The following is a 22147-nucleotide window of genomic DNA, read 5'->3' as shown; positions in this document are numbered from 1 at the left end:
CTGCACTGTGGGAAATTTGCTCTGTCCCCCTTACAAACATGGCGGACCCTTTTGGAGACGGGTTGTTCAGCGTGTTTGACGACGAACAACAAAGCTCTGCGGGGAAAAAGACCCTCACAAGCGTGTCCGTAGACACAGGGTGCGATGCTTTGAATTTACTAAGCCTTGTCTTTCATGTTAGCGCACTTTCTACTTCTTTACGCCGCTTGAGCGTGGCGTCTTCACGTTGGCTCGTGCGTGACAACGGTCCTAACCGGCTAATTAGCTAGCTTGCTCATTTGATACACGATACACATAATACCGTATTTAAGTTGCTCAGATAGTGCTGAAGTATAAGTTACTGCTGTTTAACATGTTTTTAGCGAAACTATGTGGACTTTTAGTGTCTGGAGTCCGTATAGACAGCTAAACTAGCCCTCTTTCTGCTGTATGTTTATTATATTTTTTTCCAGGAAATCAACAGGTAAAAGCGATGCCGACAAGGATGCAGGTCCATCTGTTCAGGATCAAGAGGGAGGCGGACAGTGACGGCGGAGAGGAGGTGGTTTTTGAGAAGAAACCGCGTCTTGAGGCGGTCTCATCCAGCGACCTAAAGTAAGATTAAGTGCAAACCTCTTGTAGAAATAATCCCCAAAAATGACCACTTACCGCTTCAGTGGTACTAGAGCACAGTGTGGGAAAGTCTGGAATACCAGTAATTTCCATTTTTATCAGTAAATTGTTAGTTCCTGGTTGTATATTATCTGGTATAAACGTTGCATGATGGACTGATGCAAACAATTTGATCATCAGTTTCTCTTTTTCCATCCATCAGTCATTCATCCAACCTTTTCCTCATTCATCTATCAGTCTATCCACCTCTGCTGCACAATATATCTACCCTAATCACATTTGCCTCAATAATATCAATGTGCGCAATGTTGCATTATTATGCATGCAATATTTGGTAGGCTGCAATATTCCAGGCCCTTCCCATCCCAGTAATATATTTGGTCAATTAAATGGACTTTCACTCTCCTTAATGTCCACACCCAATATAGATCTTATTGCCCCTGACCAAAGAGCTCTAAAAGAGTAGATAATGGAAAAGAGAGTTGTGAAGGAGATGTTGGTTTAGAGCACTTGATATAACCATTGCTATATTCAACAACAATTTTGCAATGTAATATTAATAGTTTGCCACTCTACCATCCTTGGCATCCACATGCATTCTTATCCTTCCTAAAATCCTATTTTGCAAGTAATCTGCGATGGATTTGTAGTGTTCTGTCGTATTTATACTGTGTATGGCCCAGTTACCAGTATACAGATGTTTCTAAAAGTTTCTAAACTTAAAAAAAATAATAATAATAATCCATCAAACTCTTCCTGCGTTTTAAGTCCTCTTAGGGTGATGTGATGAACAGAACACAACCCAGTTACTGGGATTTCTTTGGCTGTACAGAGTATTAACGCCTGACTACCCATGTCTTACCTGTTTTAGCTTCAGTTAATTGTTGCTTTTTTTGTTTGATTAAATGTAATTTGATTTATTTTTTTGTGATACATCTAAATCATGGTATTTTTTTATTAGAAACGTTGGGTTAGTTTAATGATGAAAATCTGACACAAATTACTGTGGTTGGGATGGTTCGTACTATGAGTGCTATAAAATGTTTGCATGTGTATTAATGCCAAATCTTTTTAATTTCCCTAAAAAAAACAACATCTATGGTCATCTTTGGTTAATCTTAACCTACATGAGAACTGTATTTTCATTGGTGGGGGATCCGATTACAGAAAACAGGGCTGAGAAGAGATTGTGTTATTCTCATTGAACATTAAATATCAGGTTATTCAATAATAGAGCAATGTCATCTAAAAAAAACCCCTCAAATGTTTAAAAGTCATGACTTTAAGAATGTGTTGTATTGAAAGGGTTTCTGAAGTCTGTTGTTTTTAAGCATTAGTTGATTTGTGTTTATGTTTAGGGGAAATTGTTAGTAATTAACAAAAACCATTAGCTTCATACATGACAGTAGAAGCTCACTTGTAACTTCTGTCCCTTGATGGGCTTTTTGTGTACATATAAACATAAACTATAAAGGGTTATAAATGCAAACACAAAACAAAGCAGAAACATGACACTTATCAAGACTAAACAATATAAACAAGTAATTTTTTAGCAAAAAAAATCAAAGTTCAGGCCATGAGTAATCAAACACACGTGGTAAAGGAAGTGAAGGTGACAACTGTTATGGTCTTTTATTGGAAGAAGCTGCTTTAGTTTCCATCTAAAATGAAACTAGTCTCTGTTCAATTGTTTTTTAGTTGTTGCTTTGTTGTTACTATTAAGAACTCAGGATGTTAATGAAACTAATAAGATGAAGTAACAAAAATATAAGTGGATGTAATTATTGAAGCTTTTATTTCTTTGCCCCATTAGTCGTGTTTTAATACATGACAAAACTTGTCATGTTTTAAAAAACATATGTAATTCTATCTTATCTAGTCTATTATGGGTTTGGTTTCTAATATTGATTATTTATGCTTCTGTTGACTTGAGTTTGATAAGTTTTGTGTCAAAGCAAAATATCCAATCCTAATTGTATTTTTTTTTTTTTGTTTCAGCCCTTCATTAATATTAAAAATACAATATTAAATTATAGGCTTATTGTAACACATCATTAACATCACAATTACAGCTGTTTGAGTCTCTTACCCAAAGAATAAATAATGTGAATTAATATGAATGTGTACCCAAGTGACAAATATCAAGGAAAGCGTCACCGGCTGTTTTCATCCTATATTCTAGCCTCGCAGAATTTATGCCTCAAGTGAAGGTGGACCAGGTGGAAACCGTGGAAGGATGCTCACATGAGGTAAAACATACCGAAATGTTTGTTTCCGTTTTTATTTTTGTCCGTTTTAAAGGCTGTAAGTGTTGTTTCTGTGACCAACAGGTCGCTCTGCCAGCTGACGAGGATTATAAACCCTTGAAACCAAGAGTGGGAAAAGCAGCTAAGGTAAAACAGTTCTTCTAAGCTTTCTGGTTTTTGCCATTTGATTAGACGTACAATATGTTGTAAAAACATTACATTTGCGTTTTGACAAATAGTTTTCACAGTAACGCATTAGATTCTGTGTAAAGGGGCTAGTCATTTAAACAGTTTTCAGTCATTAACGTAGTTTACATGGTGTGAATTGCTTCATGGGTTTGCAAAAACTGACGCTGCTTGTTTTTTTGTTTTTTTTCCTGTTTCCCCTTATGCCATATTTGTCCTGCAGGAGTACCCTTTCATACTGGATCCCTTCCAACGTGAGGCTATACTATGTATCGACAACAACCAGTCTGTTCTTGTGTCTGCACACACCTCTGCAGGAAAAACTGTTTGTGCAGAGTAAGTATCCTAAATAAACAGGAAACTGTTTATGTCTGAAGTCCCCATGTTTTTTTTTTTTTTTTTTTCATGCTAACAGTTTCCTCTTGATTTTGATGGCCTCAGCTTTTCAAACCTTTCAGTGTTTCAGTTGAAGTGACGTTGAGTAAAGACAAACAACTTCAGAGTAAGAGTGTTTTAGTAAAGCACGGTTAAAACGTGTTGACTGTTAAACCCAAGTGTTCCAGGGTTTAGCGCCGATAAGAAAATAAGCTCCTTTATTCGTCATAACCTACAATATTGGATCTGTGCACGCCAATGAGAAAGTGATTGTGCTGAAGTAATTTGTCACTGTGGGACATTTCATTCAGCCCCATCCATGTCTTTGGTACTCTCTGTGCCACTACATTCAACACTCCACATCCACAACTACTTTTAAAACTCACTTTAAAACTTATCTTTTTAGACAGGCATACTCTTTATGATTTTCAAATTTAATTTGATTGTAAGGATCCCATCATTTCTCCTGTTATTTTATTTTATTCCTGCTCTTTGATTATTAAATGTTTGTTGGATTGAGTGTTTTGTTGTTGATTTTGTAAGGTGACCTTGAGTGTTTATAAAGGCGCCTATAAATAAAATTTAGTATTATTATTATTATTATTATTATTTCTAACGTATGTTGTGCCTCCTCTAGGTACGCCATCGCTCTGGCTCTCAGAGAGAAGCAGAGAGTCATCTTCACCAGCCCCATCAAAGCTCTCTCCAACCAGAAGTACAGAGAGATGTATGAAGAGTTCCAGGATGTGGGCTTGATGACTGGTGACGTTACCATCAACCCCACTGCCTCCTGCCTTGTCATGACAACAGAGGTGAGGCACAAATCTGCAGGCATTACGACGTACACTAGTGAGCTACATCATTGATACGAGCGTATCGCGTCCCTCTGACAGCTGACGGTGACAGTTCTTTTTTTTTTTTTTTCCTGAAAGATGGTAAAGTGGGTTGTTTTCATTGTGCACCAGGTCTGACATGTTTGTATCGTCTTTGTGCCTAGATTCTAAGGAGCATGCTGTATCGGGGATCTGAGATCATGAGGGAAGTGGCGTGGGTCATCTTTGATGAGATCCATTACATGAGAGATGCAGGTCTGTACAGAGCAAGAATCGGCTTCGCAGTGTTCAACCCACGCTTAATGCAAGAGTTGCTTATGTCAGCAAATGATGCTTTTATGGTTTGAATGCTTTACAGTTTGGTTAGAAAGTTGTAAAAATCACGCAACTGCAAATGTTAGTCACCCAAGGCACTGAATGTTTGACACAAGACCCTGGTATTTTTTTCTTACAACTTGTAAATGTGACTTTTAACCTCTAAAACGTTCAATAATTATGTGTTTTAATGTAACTAGGATGAAAAAAAACAAAAGAAAAAATGGTTTGAATAAACTCAGGCAGGGATCAGTTTCCTCTTGTGCCACAATTGAACATTTCCTTTACTGTTGGTTTTAGGGAAATACAGTGAGAAATTTATTCTGTGTTTTTCACTGAGCCTGTCATTTAAGGTAGCGCAAAGATTAAGATAAGCCTTATAGAAATCTAAAGGCTAGGAACATCTGATCAGACAAAATGTGCATTCTTCTCTTTTGCTTTTCAGCTGCTGATAGTTTATAGTGATTAATCTTTGACGTGTAATCCCATTCATTTTAATATATTAAAGTGGTGTAGGTTGTAAAAACGGTCCCTGCAGATACAGATGCTAAGTGTTTGAATGGTGAGCTGACTGTTGCAGTTAAGCACCATTTTACCATCAAATAGAAAGTGTATAAACTCCAGGTTTTATGTGATTAGCTTGTTTGGTGCTTAAAGGGTTTAATCTTAGGAACCATTGCTTATAGAAGCAGAAGTTGTTTGATTTGTTTTTGTTGCTATGACTCCTAATCTTGTAGTTATTGCAATTATTTAGATGTGAAAATGGCAGAATATTTAGTGAAGTGTGTTAGCTCATCTCTGAATCGAACCGGTCAGTTGCAGAATTAACTCCCTAACCTCTGCACCACCATCGCCCTAAATATAGTCTTTATTTGTGCACTTATACTAACCATAATCCTAATTTGAAATTAATTTAATTATCATAAAACATTAAGATGTACTTTATTTTGAAAAACCAACCCTGCCTGCTCTTTCCTGTCTGGCTGGGAAGCTGGCTAGCAGCTGGGCACCATACACTGCTGCTCTCAGGAGGGGAGGGAAACTAAAGAGGACAGGCCAGTGTTGTCCATTTAGCATCTTTGTTTCTACATTTACTAACTTTTCAGATCCCTCATGTAGTCTCTAGTAACAAAGGACTTATTTGTTTTAAAGGTGACTTTACTCAAAGCACCAGACGTTCTGCAGTCTGGTGCTTGTTCACTTTTTGCTCCTCTGATAACTGTTTTTTGGTACAGTTTGTTTTATGTAGTCATACTTATACTAACCATAAACTGGATTATGGTAAGTATAAATGCACAAATCTATGCTATACATGATTCAGGCAGTATATTAAAAATCATAAATCATATTGTAAAGGTAATTTTTAGTTCACTTAATCACTGTTTTAATAACCTTTTTGTCTTGGCAAAAGCTCTCATACAGCCTTGGTCACAAATTTATGAACAAATATGCAAATTAGATGATGTGTCGAAACAAAACAAAAACAAGGAGGATTCAAGACAATCTTCCTGTGAGTTACATTCTAACTTTATCTTTAATTTTATCTGCATGTTGCATCACAGCTGCTGCAGGTTCAATAACTTGTTGGCGGCTCTGTTTCGGGGGGAGTTAATAACTATGTTCTTATATATAGTCTACTTTCTTTAACAATCATTTCTTCTCTGTTTATTTCAGAGCGTGGTGTAGTTTGGGAGGAAACCATCATCCTACTTCCTGATAATGTACATTATGTGTTCCTATCTGCCACCATCCCGAACGCCAAGCAGTTTGCTGAGTGGATCTGCCATTTACACAAGCAGGTGGGCTGCTCCACATGTTTCTAACACTGGATGTTTATTAGGACTGCCATTTTAATAACCTGCTCATGATATAGTGAAGACATGATTATTACAATATTAATGGATGCAATAACATTATCAGACTGTTTTGGCAGCAATAAATTGCAAGTCTTAAAGTTTTAAATACCATGCACTTAGGGTATCTATTTTAGGGCTGTATTTAAAAGAAATTCGAGTTCTGAATCAGTTCTCATATTAATTGCTAACAATTGATTCAATCCAATCAAAGATGGGTTTAATAAAAACAAAAAAAATGAAGCATTTTCCACTGTGAGCTTAAATGCATGAGCCAGCATTTCTGTCTCAAACGCTACTGCTTGTTTAATACAGAATCAAGATGTTTTAATAGGCAAAGTGGTGGTAAGGTGGTTAAGTCAACAGAAATCCTTGTGTATATTTGCAATAAACCCTTAGCAGAGACAAAAGTATGTGATTTTATTTTTTTTTATCTAATCTAAGTACTAATGTTATCTTGGGATTCACCTACAATATGGGACTTCCATGTTTTTCCTAATGCCATGCAGCCCAATAAGGAAGGGCTGGAAAAAGAGCTTGCTTTTGTTACACATTGTAGTTTGAGTTTACCAATAGATTGTAGCTTTTGTTAAAAATGAAAAAAGACAAATCATAAAGAATTATTTCCACCAATAATATTGAATTCCATGAGTTCATATTCTTTTTGTCTTTCCTATTAATATTGGTTATAAAAGTGTGTTTGTCTTGTTTTCCTGCAGCCTTGCCATGTGGTTTACACAGACTACCGGCCCACGCCACTGCAACACTATGTTTTTCCAGCAGGGGGCGATGGACTCCATCTAGTGGTGGATGAGAACGTAAGAACACCTGCAAACCTCACAAACATGGATTTGATCTCCCCTTACATACTTTTATCCAGGGTTCAGGCATTTTCTCATTTTGATGAGGAAAGATAAGAGTCTGGGAAGATTTTGTCCTTTAGGTTTAAATAAGTGGCATAAATCAAGTCCTAGAACTGATGCAGGTAGTATGTGCATGTGTACCTTTCTTCAGGGGGACTTCAGAGAAGATAATTTCAACACAGCTATGCAGGTTCTCAGAGACGCTGGGGACTCCGGGGGCGGCAGCGGAGGCGGCAAGTGGGATCGAGGACGAAAGGGAGGCACTAAGGGTATGTTGGGGACGTCTTGAGCAACAATGCAGCAATGGCTCATTAAACTGATCACTTAACCTAAAATGTATGTTTAGGACCATCCAGTGTTTTCAAGATAGTGAAGATGATCATGGAGAGGAACTTCCAGCCAGTGATCATCTTCAGCTTCAGTAAGAAGGACTGTGAGGCCTACGCCCTGCAGGTGGCAAAGCTGGATTTTAATAATGGTACGTGCAAGTTGGGGAGATTTTGCTTACAGTTTCTGTTTCTTAACGTTTGTACATCCAGTATGTGTAGAGTCCACATTCTGGAATACTAAGGGTTTGTTGTTCATCTGGCATAAAATCCTAGATTAGTTTGGCTTTTCTACTCTATTACATGGTTTAAAACAGTCCAAGGGCCTTTGTGCTGGACAAGCATACGTTTTGGTCTTAAATTTAGGAAATCAAAACTTGTAGCTTTAATACTAAATTGTTGGTAGACTGAAACCTCAGTCTATCAACAAACAGTTAAATAAGACGACGCATTGCTTCATGAAGAGCGAGAATGCAGCTTAAAGTGATTTTTGGCCCCCATCCACCCTCTGTTAACATCTTGCCGTGAAGTGAAACGTGCATCCAAAGTTGTATTAAGAAACATTTTCCCTCCTCATCTTTCATTTGTTTTTCCTGGATTGTGACACTATTACGAATGAGGTTTGTTTTAATGCTTTGCTCCTTCAGCGCTGGAGTTTTTTTTTTGTTCTGTTAAAGCTGCCAGTTTTTATCAACACGGCATAAAATACATGAATAAACTCTTCCAAAGAAAACCCCGATTTCCTGGAACTCAGTTTTCTGAAAACATTCTAGAAAAGTGCTTTTTTTTTTTGTTTTTTTGTTTTTTTATCATCAAATCACATAATGGGTTTTAAGCAACAGATAATTTGATTAAAGGGGGGGAAAACTTTCAGAGAAGAGCAAACATAATCACGTTTATAATATCAAGTTAGCTTGTTAATGTTTCAAAGTATTCTAAGCAAAAAATGAACTGAACGACTGTAGCTACAAGTCCATTGACCTTCTACTATTTATACACTCATGTTGGGCATGTGTCTTAGCAAGCAGGCGAAGCTACGTTTCGGACGTGTGTGTGTGTGTGTGTGTGTGTGTTAGGTGGGTACCGATGAGGAGACCGAAACAACAAACTCGTTTTCCTCCTCCTAACCTGCTGTGTCTCGCTGCTCTCCTCGCCTTTTCTATTATTTTATGTATTTTGGATTCTACTTGCGTGTATTCTTTTTCCTTTTCTTCAAACAGTACAGAAACTAACCTTTACTCTGACAGACTTCTTCCTAGAGTCAGGGCACAAAGTAGTTTAAGCTATTATTATTATTATTATTATTATTAAAGGAAGTTAAGGTTTATTAATGGATTTCTTTTTTTTCTTCTTTTTTTTATTGGACACTCCATGCTAGTTTCCTTTTGCTGCGCTTCTAGTGTTTATGTATCGGGTTAGCTTCAGTGTTAGCCGTTCATTGTAGCTCTGCTGCTCTCACCGTATACTTTTAAAATGGCAGTGTCACTAGAAGCGAACTGTCTTAGACGTTTATGAGAGGAATAGAAAGGGCTCAGAAGAAAGAAATAAGACCAGGGTGTATTTGGGATATATTTTATTTCATGTGATCCCCTGAAGAGTGGAAGAGCAGGTAGGATGGTCAGTTATTCAAAAAAGGACTTCGTAACTTCATTTTCTACATAGGTTCGTAGCGTTCAAGTGAGCAGATAAATACGTGGGTTCCACATACATGGTGGCTTTGTTTTTTTGTTTTTTTATTCTACCATCCCAGATGTTAATGCCCCTCCCTCCGTTTCTCATAACGTTCCTGTCATATAAAGGTCATAAGAGGGAAACCGTTTAGGTCAAGTGGTGAAAGTTTCCTGACAGGAAATGGTGAAAGATTTGCAACACATAAACAAACGGAAAGGAAAATAAAAAAAACGTTATTAATTTTTTCTAAATTGTACTGGATTAGGATGTGAAAGTTCCACAGACATCAGAAGATGTTAGTAACGCGCATTTTGTTTGCTGCAGATGATGAGAAACGTCTGGTTGAAGAGGTGTTCAGCAATGCCGTGGACTGCCTTTCAGACGAGGACAAGAAACTGCCTCAGGTAAGCAGGACGGGTGTGTTGCACACCCTCTTTCACACCAATTGCACGCAACCTGCTATGTTTTTCCCTTTTTTTCTTCTTCTTCTAATGCCACAGCTGTTTGAACTTAACGTTGACACCTTGTAAAAACCCTTGAAAATCCTCACACTTTCCTCCAGTTTACCAACTCCATGGAAAACGGCTGCCTGTGTGAAAACGCAGGTTCAAACCCTTATTCAGCCATGTTGCTTCTCTAGTGGTGGGGAAACCCCTCCAGCATTAGCGATGTCGCACACTAATCCAAGTACCTTTGCTTTATGGCTTTTCATTACTGTAGTGAAGTGTTGTGGTTTTCTGGTGTCCCACAGGTCGAGCATGTGCTGCCGCTCTTAAAGAGAGGGATAGGAATCCATCATGGAGGCCTGCTGCCTATCCTGAAAGAGACCATCGAGATTCTTTTCTCTGAGGGTCTGCTCAAGGTATCCCCCATAAACTGCTGCTTCAAACACACGGATAAGAGGGTCTCCATCCCAGAATGGCAGGGATTGTGTTTTTAGAAACAGTGTCATGCAAAATGATTAATTCGCCTTGAACTTTTTCACTTTTCGACACGTTACGACGACAAACTAGTTATTTAATTGGGAATTATGGGATAGATCAACGCATAGTGGTGGATATTTGTAAAATGGATCTATAAATCTAAAAAAGAAAAAGAAACGTACGGCTTGTATTGTATAATTGGAAAACGTAGATCTCTAAATTTATGCTGCTTTAATTTTGTGTCATGTTTTCAACTAAAGAAGACAAAGTTGGTATAAGTTCTTAATTATTTGTGCTCGGGTTCATCAGTTTTAGTCTTTGTTTCAACATAAAACGTTTTAAGACACTAAATGACTTACAAATTACCAGATTTTTGTTACTTTTTAATGTATATTTAATATGTTTTAAATTCAATGGACAGAATTATGAGCCACGGCGTCTTTCTTTTGTTAACAGAAATAATGGAAAGGTGTTGGCCCTTTTGTACTTTTGTAATTTGGATGTCTCCTTACCCTACTTTTCTTTTTTCCGGGTGTGAAATTGGATGTTTCGCCCCTTATATACGTCCATTTGTATTCAAGCGTAGAGAGCTGTAAAGGAAGTAGTTGTTACCAGCAAGTTAATATTTATACCGATTAACTCAAGCCATCTAGCATGTTTAATTATTTGCTGGCGTAAATAGGGAAGCTTTGCTCACCTATTTAATTTCCTCTTTAACATCAGAGTCGGCTTTTAAGATAAGCCATCAAGTTTGTAGAGCTACGCAACTTCATAGCCGTAACTCTGTGTCACAGCTTGCATAAGAGCTGATTTACATATTTTCTTTCCTTCTTTATCTGCCTTAAAGGTGAAAAATCTCCAGAGAACGCTTCTGCTTTTGCTTCTTTGACTAAAGAGTTTAAAGTCCTTTTCTCTGGACAGTGACAGATAAACATGCTTTGATCTAAACCATTTCCCTGCAGCGTTGTGGCTGTTGGGGTCGTTGTCCTGCCGGCGGTGAAGTCTTGTATTCTCGTGGCATTATGACAGCGAATGTGTTTTAATTCTACACTAAATGGCTTCTATTTGTTTTCACCTGACTATATTACCTTCTTTCTAATGTTAACCGTCCCTCCTATGTGGCTTTTTTTTTATGCCTTTCTTCTTTGCCGTTCCACAAATACCAGATTTTTGGGATGAACGGCCAATAGTTTCCCTCTCAACAGATTCTCCCACTTGAGCCGTGGCTCTCAGCAGCTCAAGTGGATACGAATACAAATGCATTATTTAATGTTGGTCTAAAATCTTAATGAAATGGTAAAAAAATATAAAAGTTCAAGGGGTGTGAATACTTTTGCATTATTTTGAAGAGCAAAATAGACTTAAGACTGACAAGGTGTGGAGAAAGCACGATGACTTACAGGGTCCTGGAAGCTGGATTTAAAGTGATTTAAAGTGAACCACTGTCGGCACGCTGATGACGTAACAGTGCTGCTCTGTCCTCTGATTCCAGGCCTTGTTTGCTACAGAGACCTTCGCCATGGGCATCAACATGCCGGCTCGGACCGTGCTCTTCACCAGCGCGCGCAAGTTCGACGGCAAGAATCACCGCTTTGTAAGAACCCTCAAAGCGACTTTTTTTCCCCCTTCGATTGTTGCATCAAACCTTTTAAAAGCTGTTTCTTTCAAGGCGATTGCACATTGGTTAACATATCTTTGGGTCACTTTTGGTTGTCAAACACTTCTGCAGTTGATTTCTGCTTGCCTTCCCTGAGCAGTAAGGCGAGCAGAAACGGCGCAGGTAACGTAAACATCTGACTTCGGAGAAGTCAAACAACGTTGTGCGTCTTCTGTGATCAGTAGGAATCGGGCGTCCCGTAAACACGCCTGTCTCTTTAAAACAGCTCTGGCCTGTGTTTAGTGTTCACTTTTACACAGCCTGTTGCTCTGAAGTCTTTATAAGGTCTTCAAACGCAGCAGCTCGCTTTGCCACATAAACAGCCACGTATTGTTTAAAAAAGCTGGGGGGGGGGGCGTGTGTGAAGCTGCAGACATGCACACAAAAACACACTAAGGGTAGCAGGCGTGCGTGAGAAACGTCCCCCTGGATCCAAGTAGTTCATGAAGAACATCTGGCGCCTCTGATTGTGCCAAAGCTCCACGCAGGCACTCACACTTCAGAACCACTCTGCTTTCATTCCTGGTCCGTGCTCCGGTACCAAATCGTGACCCGATCCTGTGGCACCTTCGGGAGAAAGATGAGATCATGTCAACTACGAGTCCTTTTGTGTTGCGAAATAAAACATTGGGTTTTATAAGAGTTGTTTGGGGATCTGAAAGCAGACATACAAGCTATAGTTCTATGTAGATATGTGATAGCAACCTTCATTTCTCTCTTTAATTACTCGGTCGTAGAAGTAACGTCGTTTCCCTGACAATAAAGGGATTCTCTTGCTTCCTAACAGCCTTTTTTTTTTTTCCTCTTTGCCCAGATTACATCAGGTGAGTACATCCAGATGTCCGGGCGCGCTGGGAGGAGAGGGATGGACGACAGAGGGATTGTTATTTTCATGGTGGATGAGAAGATGAGTCCAGCTGTGGGCAAACAGCTACTGAAGGTACGGTAAATCTGGAAGTCTTTGAACTCATCACGGCTGACCAAGTTGATCGTGTCGAGGATAATCGGGCTATATGGTGCGTGCTGTCGTAACTTGGCAACGTTGTCACAGAGAAGCCAGACTCTTCATCGTTTGCCATTCCTTTGACATATTTATAGGCAGATTGCTATGAATATACAGCTGCGCACCTTTTGAAGTCCATGTTTGCGATCTGTAACTGTTTCTTGGCGTCTTAAAGGCTGTGACATGGTGCTGTGGTTACAAAAACTCACTCAGCGTGCTTAGGTTTAAACTTTTTACATCGTTTTGTTTATCCCAGCTGCTTTCTGCGTTAATCTTGTCCATTTTATCTGTCAATGTGCTTGGCAGGGCTCAGCAGACCCTTTGAACAGTGCTTTCCACCTGACCTACAATATGGTGCTCAACCTGCTGCGTGTGGAGGAGATCAACCCAGAGTACATGCTGGAGAAGTCATTCTACCAGTTTCAGCACTACAGGGCTTTGCCTGGCGTAGTCGAGAGTAAGCGTTCTGCTTATTATTGGTACACTTGACCGACTTTATCGGGTAGTAACCGGTTGGCAAACACCGCTTCAGCTAAGAGGTGGAAGCTTAAACAGATTGCTGCTTTTGCTTTTTGCAGAAATTAAGAAATTAGAGGAGCAGTACCACACCATCGACATTCCTAACGAGGAGAGTGTGGTTACTTACTTTAAGATCAGGCAGCAGTTGGCTAAGCTGGGTAAAGAGATCCAGGAATTCATCCACAAACCCAAATACTGCCTGCCCTTCTTACAGCCTGGCCGACTGGTGAAGGTACGCCTTCTCTCACTCGTATCCTGGGAATATTTCTACACTTTTCCATGTCATTAATGACTGAACTCCATGTACTTGATGCCACAGGTAAAGAATGAGGATGCTGACTTTGGCTGGGGAGTGGTTGTGAACTTTAGCAAGAAAGCAAACACAAAGGTAAGCCAGACAATGGTCACTAAGGCTGGTGTGTTTTTGAGGGGAGTTTATTGGTCAATCAATACAAAATTGTGTATAACTGTGAAAAAGCTAAAGCCATATGTTAAGGACATTGTCCTGCAGGGGACCTTTCACCAGTCTCAGGTCTTTTCTCTCCATTAATCGTTTCATCGACTGCCACCATCTTGCCTGTCCCTGCTGGAGAAAATGATCCCACTAGCTTAATGCCGTCACAATTATGGTTAAATGTAGGCATCTGGTGTCCAGTCTTAGTTTTCCTCTAACGCATTTTGCATGTAGGCCAAACGGCTCAGTTTGGCTCTCGTATGACCAGAGCATCTTTTTTCACAGGTTTGCTGTGTGCCGTATAACCTTGTAGTCCTTACACTGGCTCCCTGTAGCTTAGAGAATCAATTTTAAAATACTTCTGTTTATAAATCACTGAACGGCTTAGCATCAAACTACATTAAAGACCAGTTGTTGCTGTATCAACCCTCCAGACCACTCAGATCTTCTGGTTCTGGTCTACTCTGCATACCCAGAACCAGAACCAAACATGGAGAAGCATCATTTAGTTCCTATGCTCCACAAATCTGGAACAAACATCCAGAAAACTGTAAATCAGCTGAAACGATGAGTTCCTTTAAATCAGACTGAAAACCCACCTTATCAGAGATGCTTTCAGTCCATAATAACAGGAACATTGACCAACATGTTTGATGTGTAGTAATATTTTCACTTGATAAACTTAGATGTTTGTTACTGGTCTCACAACCAGTGACTTTTATGATGTTTTTATGTGTTCATGATATAAAGCACTTTGAACTGCCTTGCTGCTGAAATGTACTTTACAAATAAATTTACCAACTGGACAATTTGGTTCTGGGTGTTCAAGGACTGGGATACTAGTTTAATACCTAATCCTATTTAAAGTTCTCAGCATTTTTCCTCACCTGTCTGGTTTATTCCCTGGGATTCATGTCGTTCTTGGCTCTCTTTCTTATTCTGAGTTCAATCACACTCAGGCGGGATTATTTGCTTATTGGGTGAATTATCAAGACAACTTGACTCCCCAAAATATAATCCAAACCTACAGACTAAAAGGGTCTAAACATGAATATAAATGTTGCATTCAGATTATTTGTAAAAGAAAAAATAAAACCCTACCTTTTCCTTCTCCTTCACAATGATGCTCTATTTTGTGGAAAACTTGTGAAAAATCTCAATAAAATAGACTGAAGCCTATGTTTGTAATGTGAAGACATTCAAAGTGTATGAATTGTCTTTGTGAAGCAACGCTTTGCTTGACTAACGCGCTCCTCCTGCTTTAGGCCACTGCAGACTCGGAGCCGCTGTACGTGGTGGAGGTTTTGCTTCATTGTAGTAAGGAGAGCGTAAAAGACTCTGCAACTGAAGCGGCCAGGCCTGCTGCTGCGGGGGAGACCGGAGAGATGCAGGTAGGTAAAAACCAACATGCAAACACTGAACCCTGTGCATTACATGCCCCACCCGCACATTTAGATCTGTTTTTGTTTTAAATCCAGGTGGTTCCAGTGATGCTCCACCTCCTCACTTCAGTCAGCTCAGTTCGTCTCTACATCCCTAAAGACCTCAGGCCTTTTGACAACAGACAGCTCATGCTGAAGTCCATACAGGTTTAAAATGTTTTCCCATTTTAAAAATGACATGCCATGTTTTCACCCAAATCCAAACATCTTAACTCTGTTTTACTTTTGCTCGTTGTGCCTGTAGGAGGTGCAGAAACGGTTCCCAGATGGCGTTCCTTTACTCGACCCCATCGACGACATGGGCATCAAAGACCCCGCCCTGAAGAAGGTGATTCAGAAGGTGGAGGCCTTCGAGCACCGGATGTACACCCACCCACTCCACAGCGACCCTAACTTGGAGTCGGTCTACTCCCTCTGTGAGCGGAAAGCACAGGTAGGAATGCGTTTGTGTAGCGAACAAGTTAAATGTCAAATCTGTGGGGGGGGGAACCTGCGTAAATGTCAGACTTTCCTATAAGCCAATAATAGAATAAAGGATGGGAACTGCAGTTATTGTAAGGAAATGCGTACATATAAACTTAGAGAATGTAGTTAAAGTTAAAAACAACCGACAACCTTCTATTGTCCTTAGTTTTTTTTTTACAAACGCAGGAAGAATGATCCAACATCTGCTACCAAAGGTCACATAAAATCACCCTCACTAAAGGAAAAGCTGAACGTTTTGATTTTATTCACGTCTTTTTTTCAGATCTGCGATGTTTTACTGCACTAAAGCAACACATTTCTTCATGGGAGTCAGACCTCCAAGTCATCAGTGCAGTAAGCGCATAAAATGGCGAGTCATTTCTGTTAGAACCTGTTCAGAGCTTTTCAAGAGACCCGACTGAGGCGCTGTACGACAACCTATCAGAACGTGTCGGTTTCTCTCATACGTTCATGGAGGGATAGACAAATGTTTGGTGTGTTTTCTTTTAAGAGGAAAGAGGTGGATGAATTTATTCTAAGAATGAAAACAGCATGGTAACCGGGAGGGGGGGCAGAGGGTACAGAAGAGACCTCCAACACCAAAATGAAATGATTAAAATGAAAGCAGAGCACCAACCTTGACAGACATATCTAGAGGTTCAACTAAGACATAGAAACAAACCTGGGGCCATTTTCTGATGTCATTTTTATTATGAGCCGTCACTGCAGAAAAAACCCCGTTCCACTCAAATAGGATGTCGGGGATGACGGCGGGGTTTTCGGTCCTGAACGCGGCAGAGTCATTGTCTTAAATAAGCTTCAAGGCTGCCTCCTGCGTCTGACTTTCCTCTTACATAGACCTGCTGGATTCACCTGGTCTGTTGACAAATGGGTCACAGATCGATTCGTAGCCTCGTCAGAGAGCTGACTCGGTACCGTTGGACCAGTACCGGTTGGGGAGCACTAACTTGTTTGTTAGCCCGCTCACCGGGACAGCAAGCTGTAAAATCAAAGAGCTGCTTCCTGCTTTGGCAACTCCCACGCCGAACAGGTCCTACTGGTCTGCTGAAGCGAGCCTGAAGCAGAGCTTGCATCAATATTTACATCTTCCTGTGGCCTTTTACAGCGATGACGTGTAAACGGGTGCTACCGTGTTTGAACTTTGCAGAAACACATTAACCGTGTCTGCTGGCCGCCCCCTGTGCCGAGCAAAGCGTGCATCAGATAATCCTTCCTGTCTCTGCAGTGATCTGGCTTTAACTAAAACCACAGCGCACGCCTCATTTGTTTACTAAAGTCGTCCCAACGTATAAGCTGCAACACAACTGACAAAGAAGTCTCTCATTTAAAACCATGTCCCACCAAAGCTAGAAAACCATTTTCATGCGTGACCCGGTTTCTGGGACGGTGGATGTTCTCTTGTCTTTATGGACGTCTGGGACCAGAAACATCAGAAATGTTTCCATTTTGTGCTTCGTTGACAGTTTCTCATCAACTGTGAGTTTAGTTAAATGAAGCAGAAGCTTCTGCCGTCTCATCTTTTTCTTCTTTTATCACTATGTCAGTAGTTGCTGTACTGTTTGACATTATCTTATAAACAGGTGGTAGTAAGAAGGACGAGGCTTTTAAAGGGCCACACTGTGTTTCTGTTACTACGGGTTCACCTTAACCTGGACTCAAGTCACTCTGTTGAACAAAACACGCGTTCCTGTGTTTTTAGATCGCAGCCGAGGTTCGAACGGCCAAACGGGAGCTGAAGAAAGCTCGGACCGTCCTGCAGATGGACGAGCTGAAGTGCCGAAAGAGAGTTCTCCGGAGACTCGGCTTCGCCAGCCCCTCCGACGTCATCGAAATGAAAGGCAGGGTCGCCTGTGAAATCAGCAGGTGGGGATTTTTCTAAGCCGCCCCAGTAATCCCAACTATAGTCGTGGCGGTTTGCTGCAGCCTTTACCAGCCACCCGTGCTGCTGGCCATTCATGTTGGGATATTTTCAGGTTACTTTCTACTACAGAGTAAATATCACCTTTCCACTGTAGAACTGCTCAGTTTAGTGCAGAGAACAAATTAGATTACGCTACTGCTAACCAAGGATGTAAAAAATAATTATCTGACTTCACAGTGAAGTAAATCTAATTTCAAATAAGCCAAACCATTAAGGGATTAATATTTAACATGACAACTTCCCAAACCAAATAGCTGGTGTTTAATGAGCAATTAATTTTTAATGTGTTGTTGTCACAACCCATTATTCCAGCAGTTGTTTTTTTTCTATCAGATGTGGTTTATACACATTTCTAAAAGTACTCTTCAACCACAGCTCGTCCTCGTTGGCTGGATTCTTATTTAGTTTATTATAAAGAGAGTTTTCCTAAGGACTAAGTTAGGGCCGGGCGATGAGGTCCAAAAGAAATATCTCAATATTTTTAGGCTAAATGCCAATATGTGATATTTATCTCAATGTTTGTCTTTTCATGAAGTAATCATCAAAAGGCGTCTTTGAATCAAAGCTTTATCCCAAATGTCTCACAGGCACATTTTTAACAAACCGATGTAGATAAATATGAGAAACAGCTGAAAAAGACTTATAACATCTCATCTTGTATCTCTTTTTAAAACATCTCTATCTATATGTGGAAATATTTCCAGGCCCTGGTCTAAGTCTCTAAATAAAGTAGTTGTGAGATCTGCTTCCATTTTTTTTTCCGTAGTTACTCGAGCACTGCCGCGTTTTCCTCTTAGCCAATAAGAAAAGCCCGTATCAGCTTTAGGTTTCTAACGCTGTGTGTATCCCTGTGCAGCGCTGACGAGCTCCTGCTGACAGAGATGGTGTTCAACGGCCTCTTCAACGACCTGACGGCGGAGCAAGCCACGGCCCTGCTGTCCTGCTTCGTCTTCCAGGAGAACGTACGAGCAAGCACACACACACAAAAAACTCCCACAATTCCCTGCCCAAACAATCTCCAAACAATCTGAATCCCGTTCCCGCAGAGTCCAGCTCAGGTTGCGTTCTTGGCCTGTTTCGCTGCTCTGTAAGCAAAACAAACCGGAGCGCGATTTGTTTGTCTTGTCTAATGAAGCCTGTTCTTTGAACGAGGTGGGTCCAGCATCAGACGTTTGGAAAGGGCTTTTCTCTGGCGCTTGTCCTGCGCAGACTTTATTCAGCTTGTCAAAATAAGTCGCCAAAGCTTGGGTTGAATGTCGGAAAATCGTTATTTAAATAACGAGTGAGTTTTAGGGCTTCATCGTTTTAGCAGCTTCTCCTCAGTCAGGCTCATAAAAGGCCTAAAAAGCAGGCCGCTTTGTTTGTTTTTGCTCTCTGACCATTGATGAAGTCATTTTCGCCCCGCAGGCCAGCGAGATGCCAAAACTAACCGAACTCCTGGCCGCGCCGCTCAGGCAGATGCAGGTGGGGGGACTACGTGATGCACAAACCTCCAGAAAGGGATTCTAGTTTTCGCGGCGACGTCAACACCGCTGTTGTTGCTTTCAGGAGTGTGCAAAGCGCATCGCCAAAGTGTCTGCAGACGCCAAGCTGGAGGTCGACGAGGAGACTTATCTAAACCAGTTCAAGCCCCACCTGATGGACGTAGTCTTCGCCTGGGCCAACGGCGCCACCTTCGCCCAGATCTGCAAGATGACCGACGTCTTTGAAGGTTTGTCCTTGGTGGGGGGTTTTAAGAGGCCCCAAAATTTCTCTCACCATCTTCTTGTATTTTTCTTTTTTTTTTTAAACTGCCTTTTATAACTAAACATTTATGTATTGTGTGGTTTAAATCCCAATCCAAAGTTCCCCCCCAGAAGCCTCCCTGTTTGCCAGCAGTGATCTCATGAGTAAAATATGGGATGGTACCATAATAAGAAATATGAATCAGGGTTGAGAAACTCAGGGGAGGATCTGATGAGCTCTTGTGTGATTTGGCAGCCGAAACAGAGCTGAGGAAATATCTGTGATTATTCAATTCTGTTCATTTAACTTTAAAATGACCTCCAGGGTGTATTTTTGTTTTTTAAAAATATAGTATTTCAGTGTGAATGTCTCTGATTCTACGAAGCCGTTGTTTGTCCTTTGTGCAGGAAGCATTATTCGTTGCATGCGGCGTCTGGAGGAGGTGCTGCGACAGATGTGCTCTGCAGCCAAAGCCATCGGTAACACCGAACTGGAGAACAAGTTCGCAGAAGGTGAGCAACGCAGCGGCCCAGGTTGTTCAAAGATGCGAGATTTGATCGTTTTCTGTGAAAGTGCTGTTAACGGATCGAATTGGTGAATGATTTGAGTCACATCTTAACTCTTACCCCGTTGTCTGGGGGAAACCCTGATGTTTAACATCTGAATTAGAAACATAAATGCAGTTTATTCCTACTGCAGCTAAAGTGTAATGTAACTTGTATTTTATACATGGATCTAAACAAAAATATAGAATAAACACCTTGTAAACTTAGTAGTCTCTGAATATTATAGCCTTAATGTTTTTTTTTTTTGCCCCATTTGTTCATTTTATAGAGCAGTACACATATCAAGCTGAACTACATTACAGAAACGTTGCCAGCTGGATTCCAGCTGTAGTTTTTAAAAATACTGTTACCTCCCTAAAAACATAGTGCTGTTTTAGTTTCCACACCGTTATCGTTCAGAACGATTTCCAAAGAGCTGAATTTCACTTTTTAAGTGAGAATCCACCGTTGCAGCCTCTTTCAGCTAGCTGACCTTCAGCGTGCAGCACCAGGTGGGGGAGGGGCAGCTCGCCAAAGCTCTACAGAGCCAGGGAAAGCTCAGACCACTGTCCCTTTCTTTGGCATCTCATTCAAAAGGCTTTAAACTGTAGAAACATTGATGGAAGATGTTTGTTCTTTTAAAAGTTTGGGATGCCTTGATGCTGGTAATCGTCCCATCTATACACAACAAGACAGTTGAATGTTTAGGAAAGATGTATTCAACATTATCATATTCAAGGATAACTTTTAATAGCCTGATGCATTCCTTCAGTTTCTTTCAAACCACCAAGGAAATACTTTTGTAATTTACTTAAGTTACTAAGTCAACAGTGGCCTTTTTTTGGTCAACTACAGGACTTTTAAAATGTTTGACTTATTACTGAAAGTGAGCAGCTCTGTAGAGAAAATCCCATTGTGCAGTTTCAGTGACTAATTGTATAATTTTTGTTTTTTCCCCCAGGTATAACGAAGATCAAGAGAGACATAGTTTTTGCTGCCAGTCTCTATTTATAGATATGCGATGACGTCTTCCTCCCTTAACCCCATCCCACCCAGCCGTCTGGACACGTTTCCACTCCATTTAGCAAAAGATCCAATTTATACATTCAAGCTTTTATCGAGCTTACAGTCAAACTGGTTCATAAATACATCATGGATCGAATACATACATCATTTGAGTTCATGAGTAAGATGGCTTTATTTTTCCTTATTTTAGACATTTGTACATAATTATAACATTGTTTTTTTTTTTCTTTTTTCAATAAAAAGTCTGTATGATAGTTCTTACATACAGATTATACAAAAGCACATTGTTCTGCATCTGTTTTACATTACATACACAGGGAGTTGTAATATCCTCCCACAGCAGTCCAGTACAAGGCAACACAGGATGCTCTGCATCACTAACCCAAAACGGCAAGACAACACTGTTTCTAATATCAGGTTAGACAGCAGCAGTGCTCTTCTCTGGTTTAGGGTCAGCTTCATCGGCTGAAACCAGACGCATGAGCACACCGACGGTAGTTCAGGAAAAGCACTAAGCAGGGTTACATTCACAGGTTTCCAACGCCCCTCCTCCTCCCTAGCAGTGGTCAGACCCTAATGGTGTGCGCATGCATGGAAGTTTGTACTCCGCCTCAGTAGATCATGCTTAACAGATCCCCCTCATATATGAATCTGGCACTGGTAAACAAGCTCAATTCACCCTAACGTGTGAAATTTAAAGAGGCCATATGTGGTTTAGAGAGTTCAGCTTATTTGAGGAATAATCCGGTAGTCGAAACTTAAAGTCCATGCAATGTATTGGGTGGGGGATTTGCGTGGGATTAAAGGCTTCAGAGCTGGAATTCGCTGGAAAGGAGTTCTTCCCCCCCCGCCCGCTACGCTTAGGCTACGTTCACACTGCAGAGAAATGCGACTCAAATCAGATCTTTGCCGCTTCTATATGTGGTACTAATTCAGATACACATCGGATTTTTTATTTTTTTCCAAGGCGTCCGCTGTCTGAACGGTCTTGATGGATTTTATCCTTCTTTATGTCACTCTCTACACATCAGGCAGCAGCTAGCGCTCCATAAGAGACTGTTAATAGCTATGCTGCTATGATGTGGTCTTAAGATTGTCTGCTCCCCTTGCTTAACAGCTGTCTAATAACAAGGAGCGATACCGGCTAGTATCTGTATTTTCTTTTC

General features: G+C 40.5%; 1 protein-coding gene across 1 annotated transcript; it reads left to right on the top strand.

Annotated features, from left to right (window-relative positions):
- The first annotated feature begins 23 nt into the window (after positions 1–23).
- Positions 24–21263, top strand: mtrex (Mtr4 exosome RNA helicase). The gene is given in 28 exon segments (XM_012879762.3): positions 24–139; positions 453–501; positions 503–594; positions 2795–2861; positions 2943–3005; positions 3268–3380; positions 4057–4231; positions 4417–4507; positions 6242–6366; positions 7140–7238; positions 7435–7552; positions 7630–7761; positions 9605–9684; positions 10032–10142; positions 11696–11797; positions 12675–12800; positions 13170–13320; positions 13442–13614; positions 13702–13770; positions 15102–15227; positions 15315–15425; positions 15523–15711; positions 17464–17627; positions 18542–18647; positions 19093–19149; positions 19234–19396; positions 19818–19922; positions 20917–21263. Coding segments are annotated over 28 exon segments (3111 nt in total). The 5' UTR covers positions 24–38; the 3' UTR covers positions 20970–21263.
- The last annotated feature ends 884 nt before the right edge of the window (positions 21264–22147 follow it).

This window comes from Fundulus heteroclitus, chromosome 8, assembly GCF_011125445.2.
Source record: "Fundulus heteroclitus isolate FHET01 chromosome 8, MU-UCD_Fhet_4.1, whole genome shotgun sequence".
NCBI classification, from domain to species: domain Eukaryota; kingdom Metazoa; phylum Chordata; class Actinopteri; order Cyprinodontiformes; family Fundulidae; genus Fundulus; species Fundulus heteroclitus.
The sequence above is the reverse complement of the archived record's forward strand: the minus strand, read 5'-3'. Positions and strand labels throughout refer to the sequence as shown.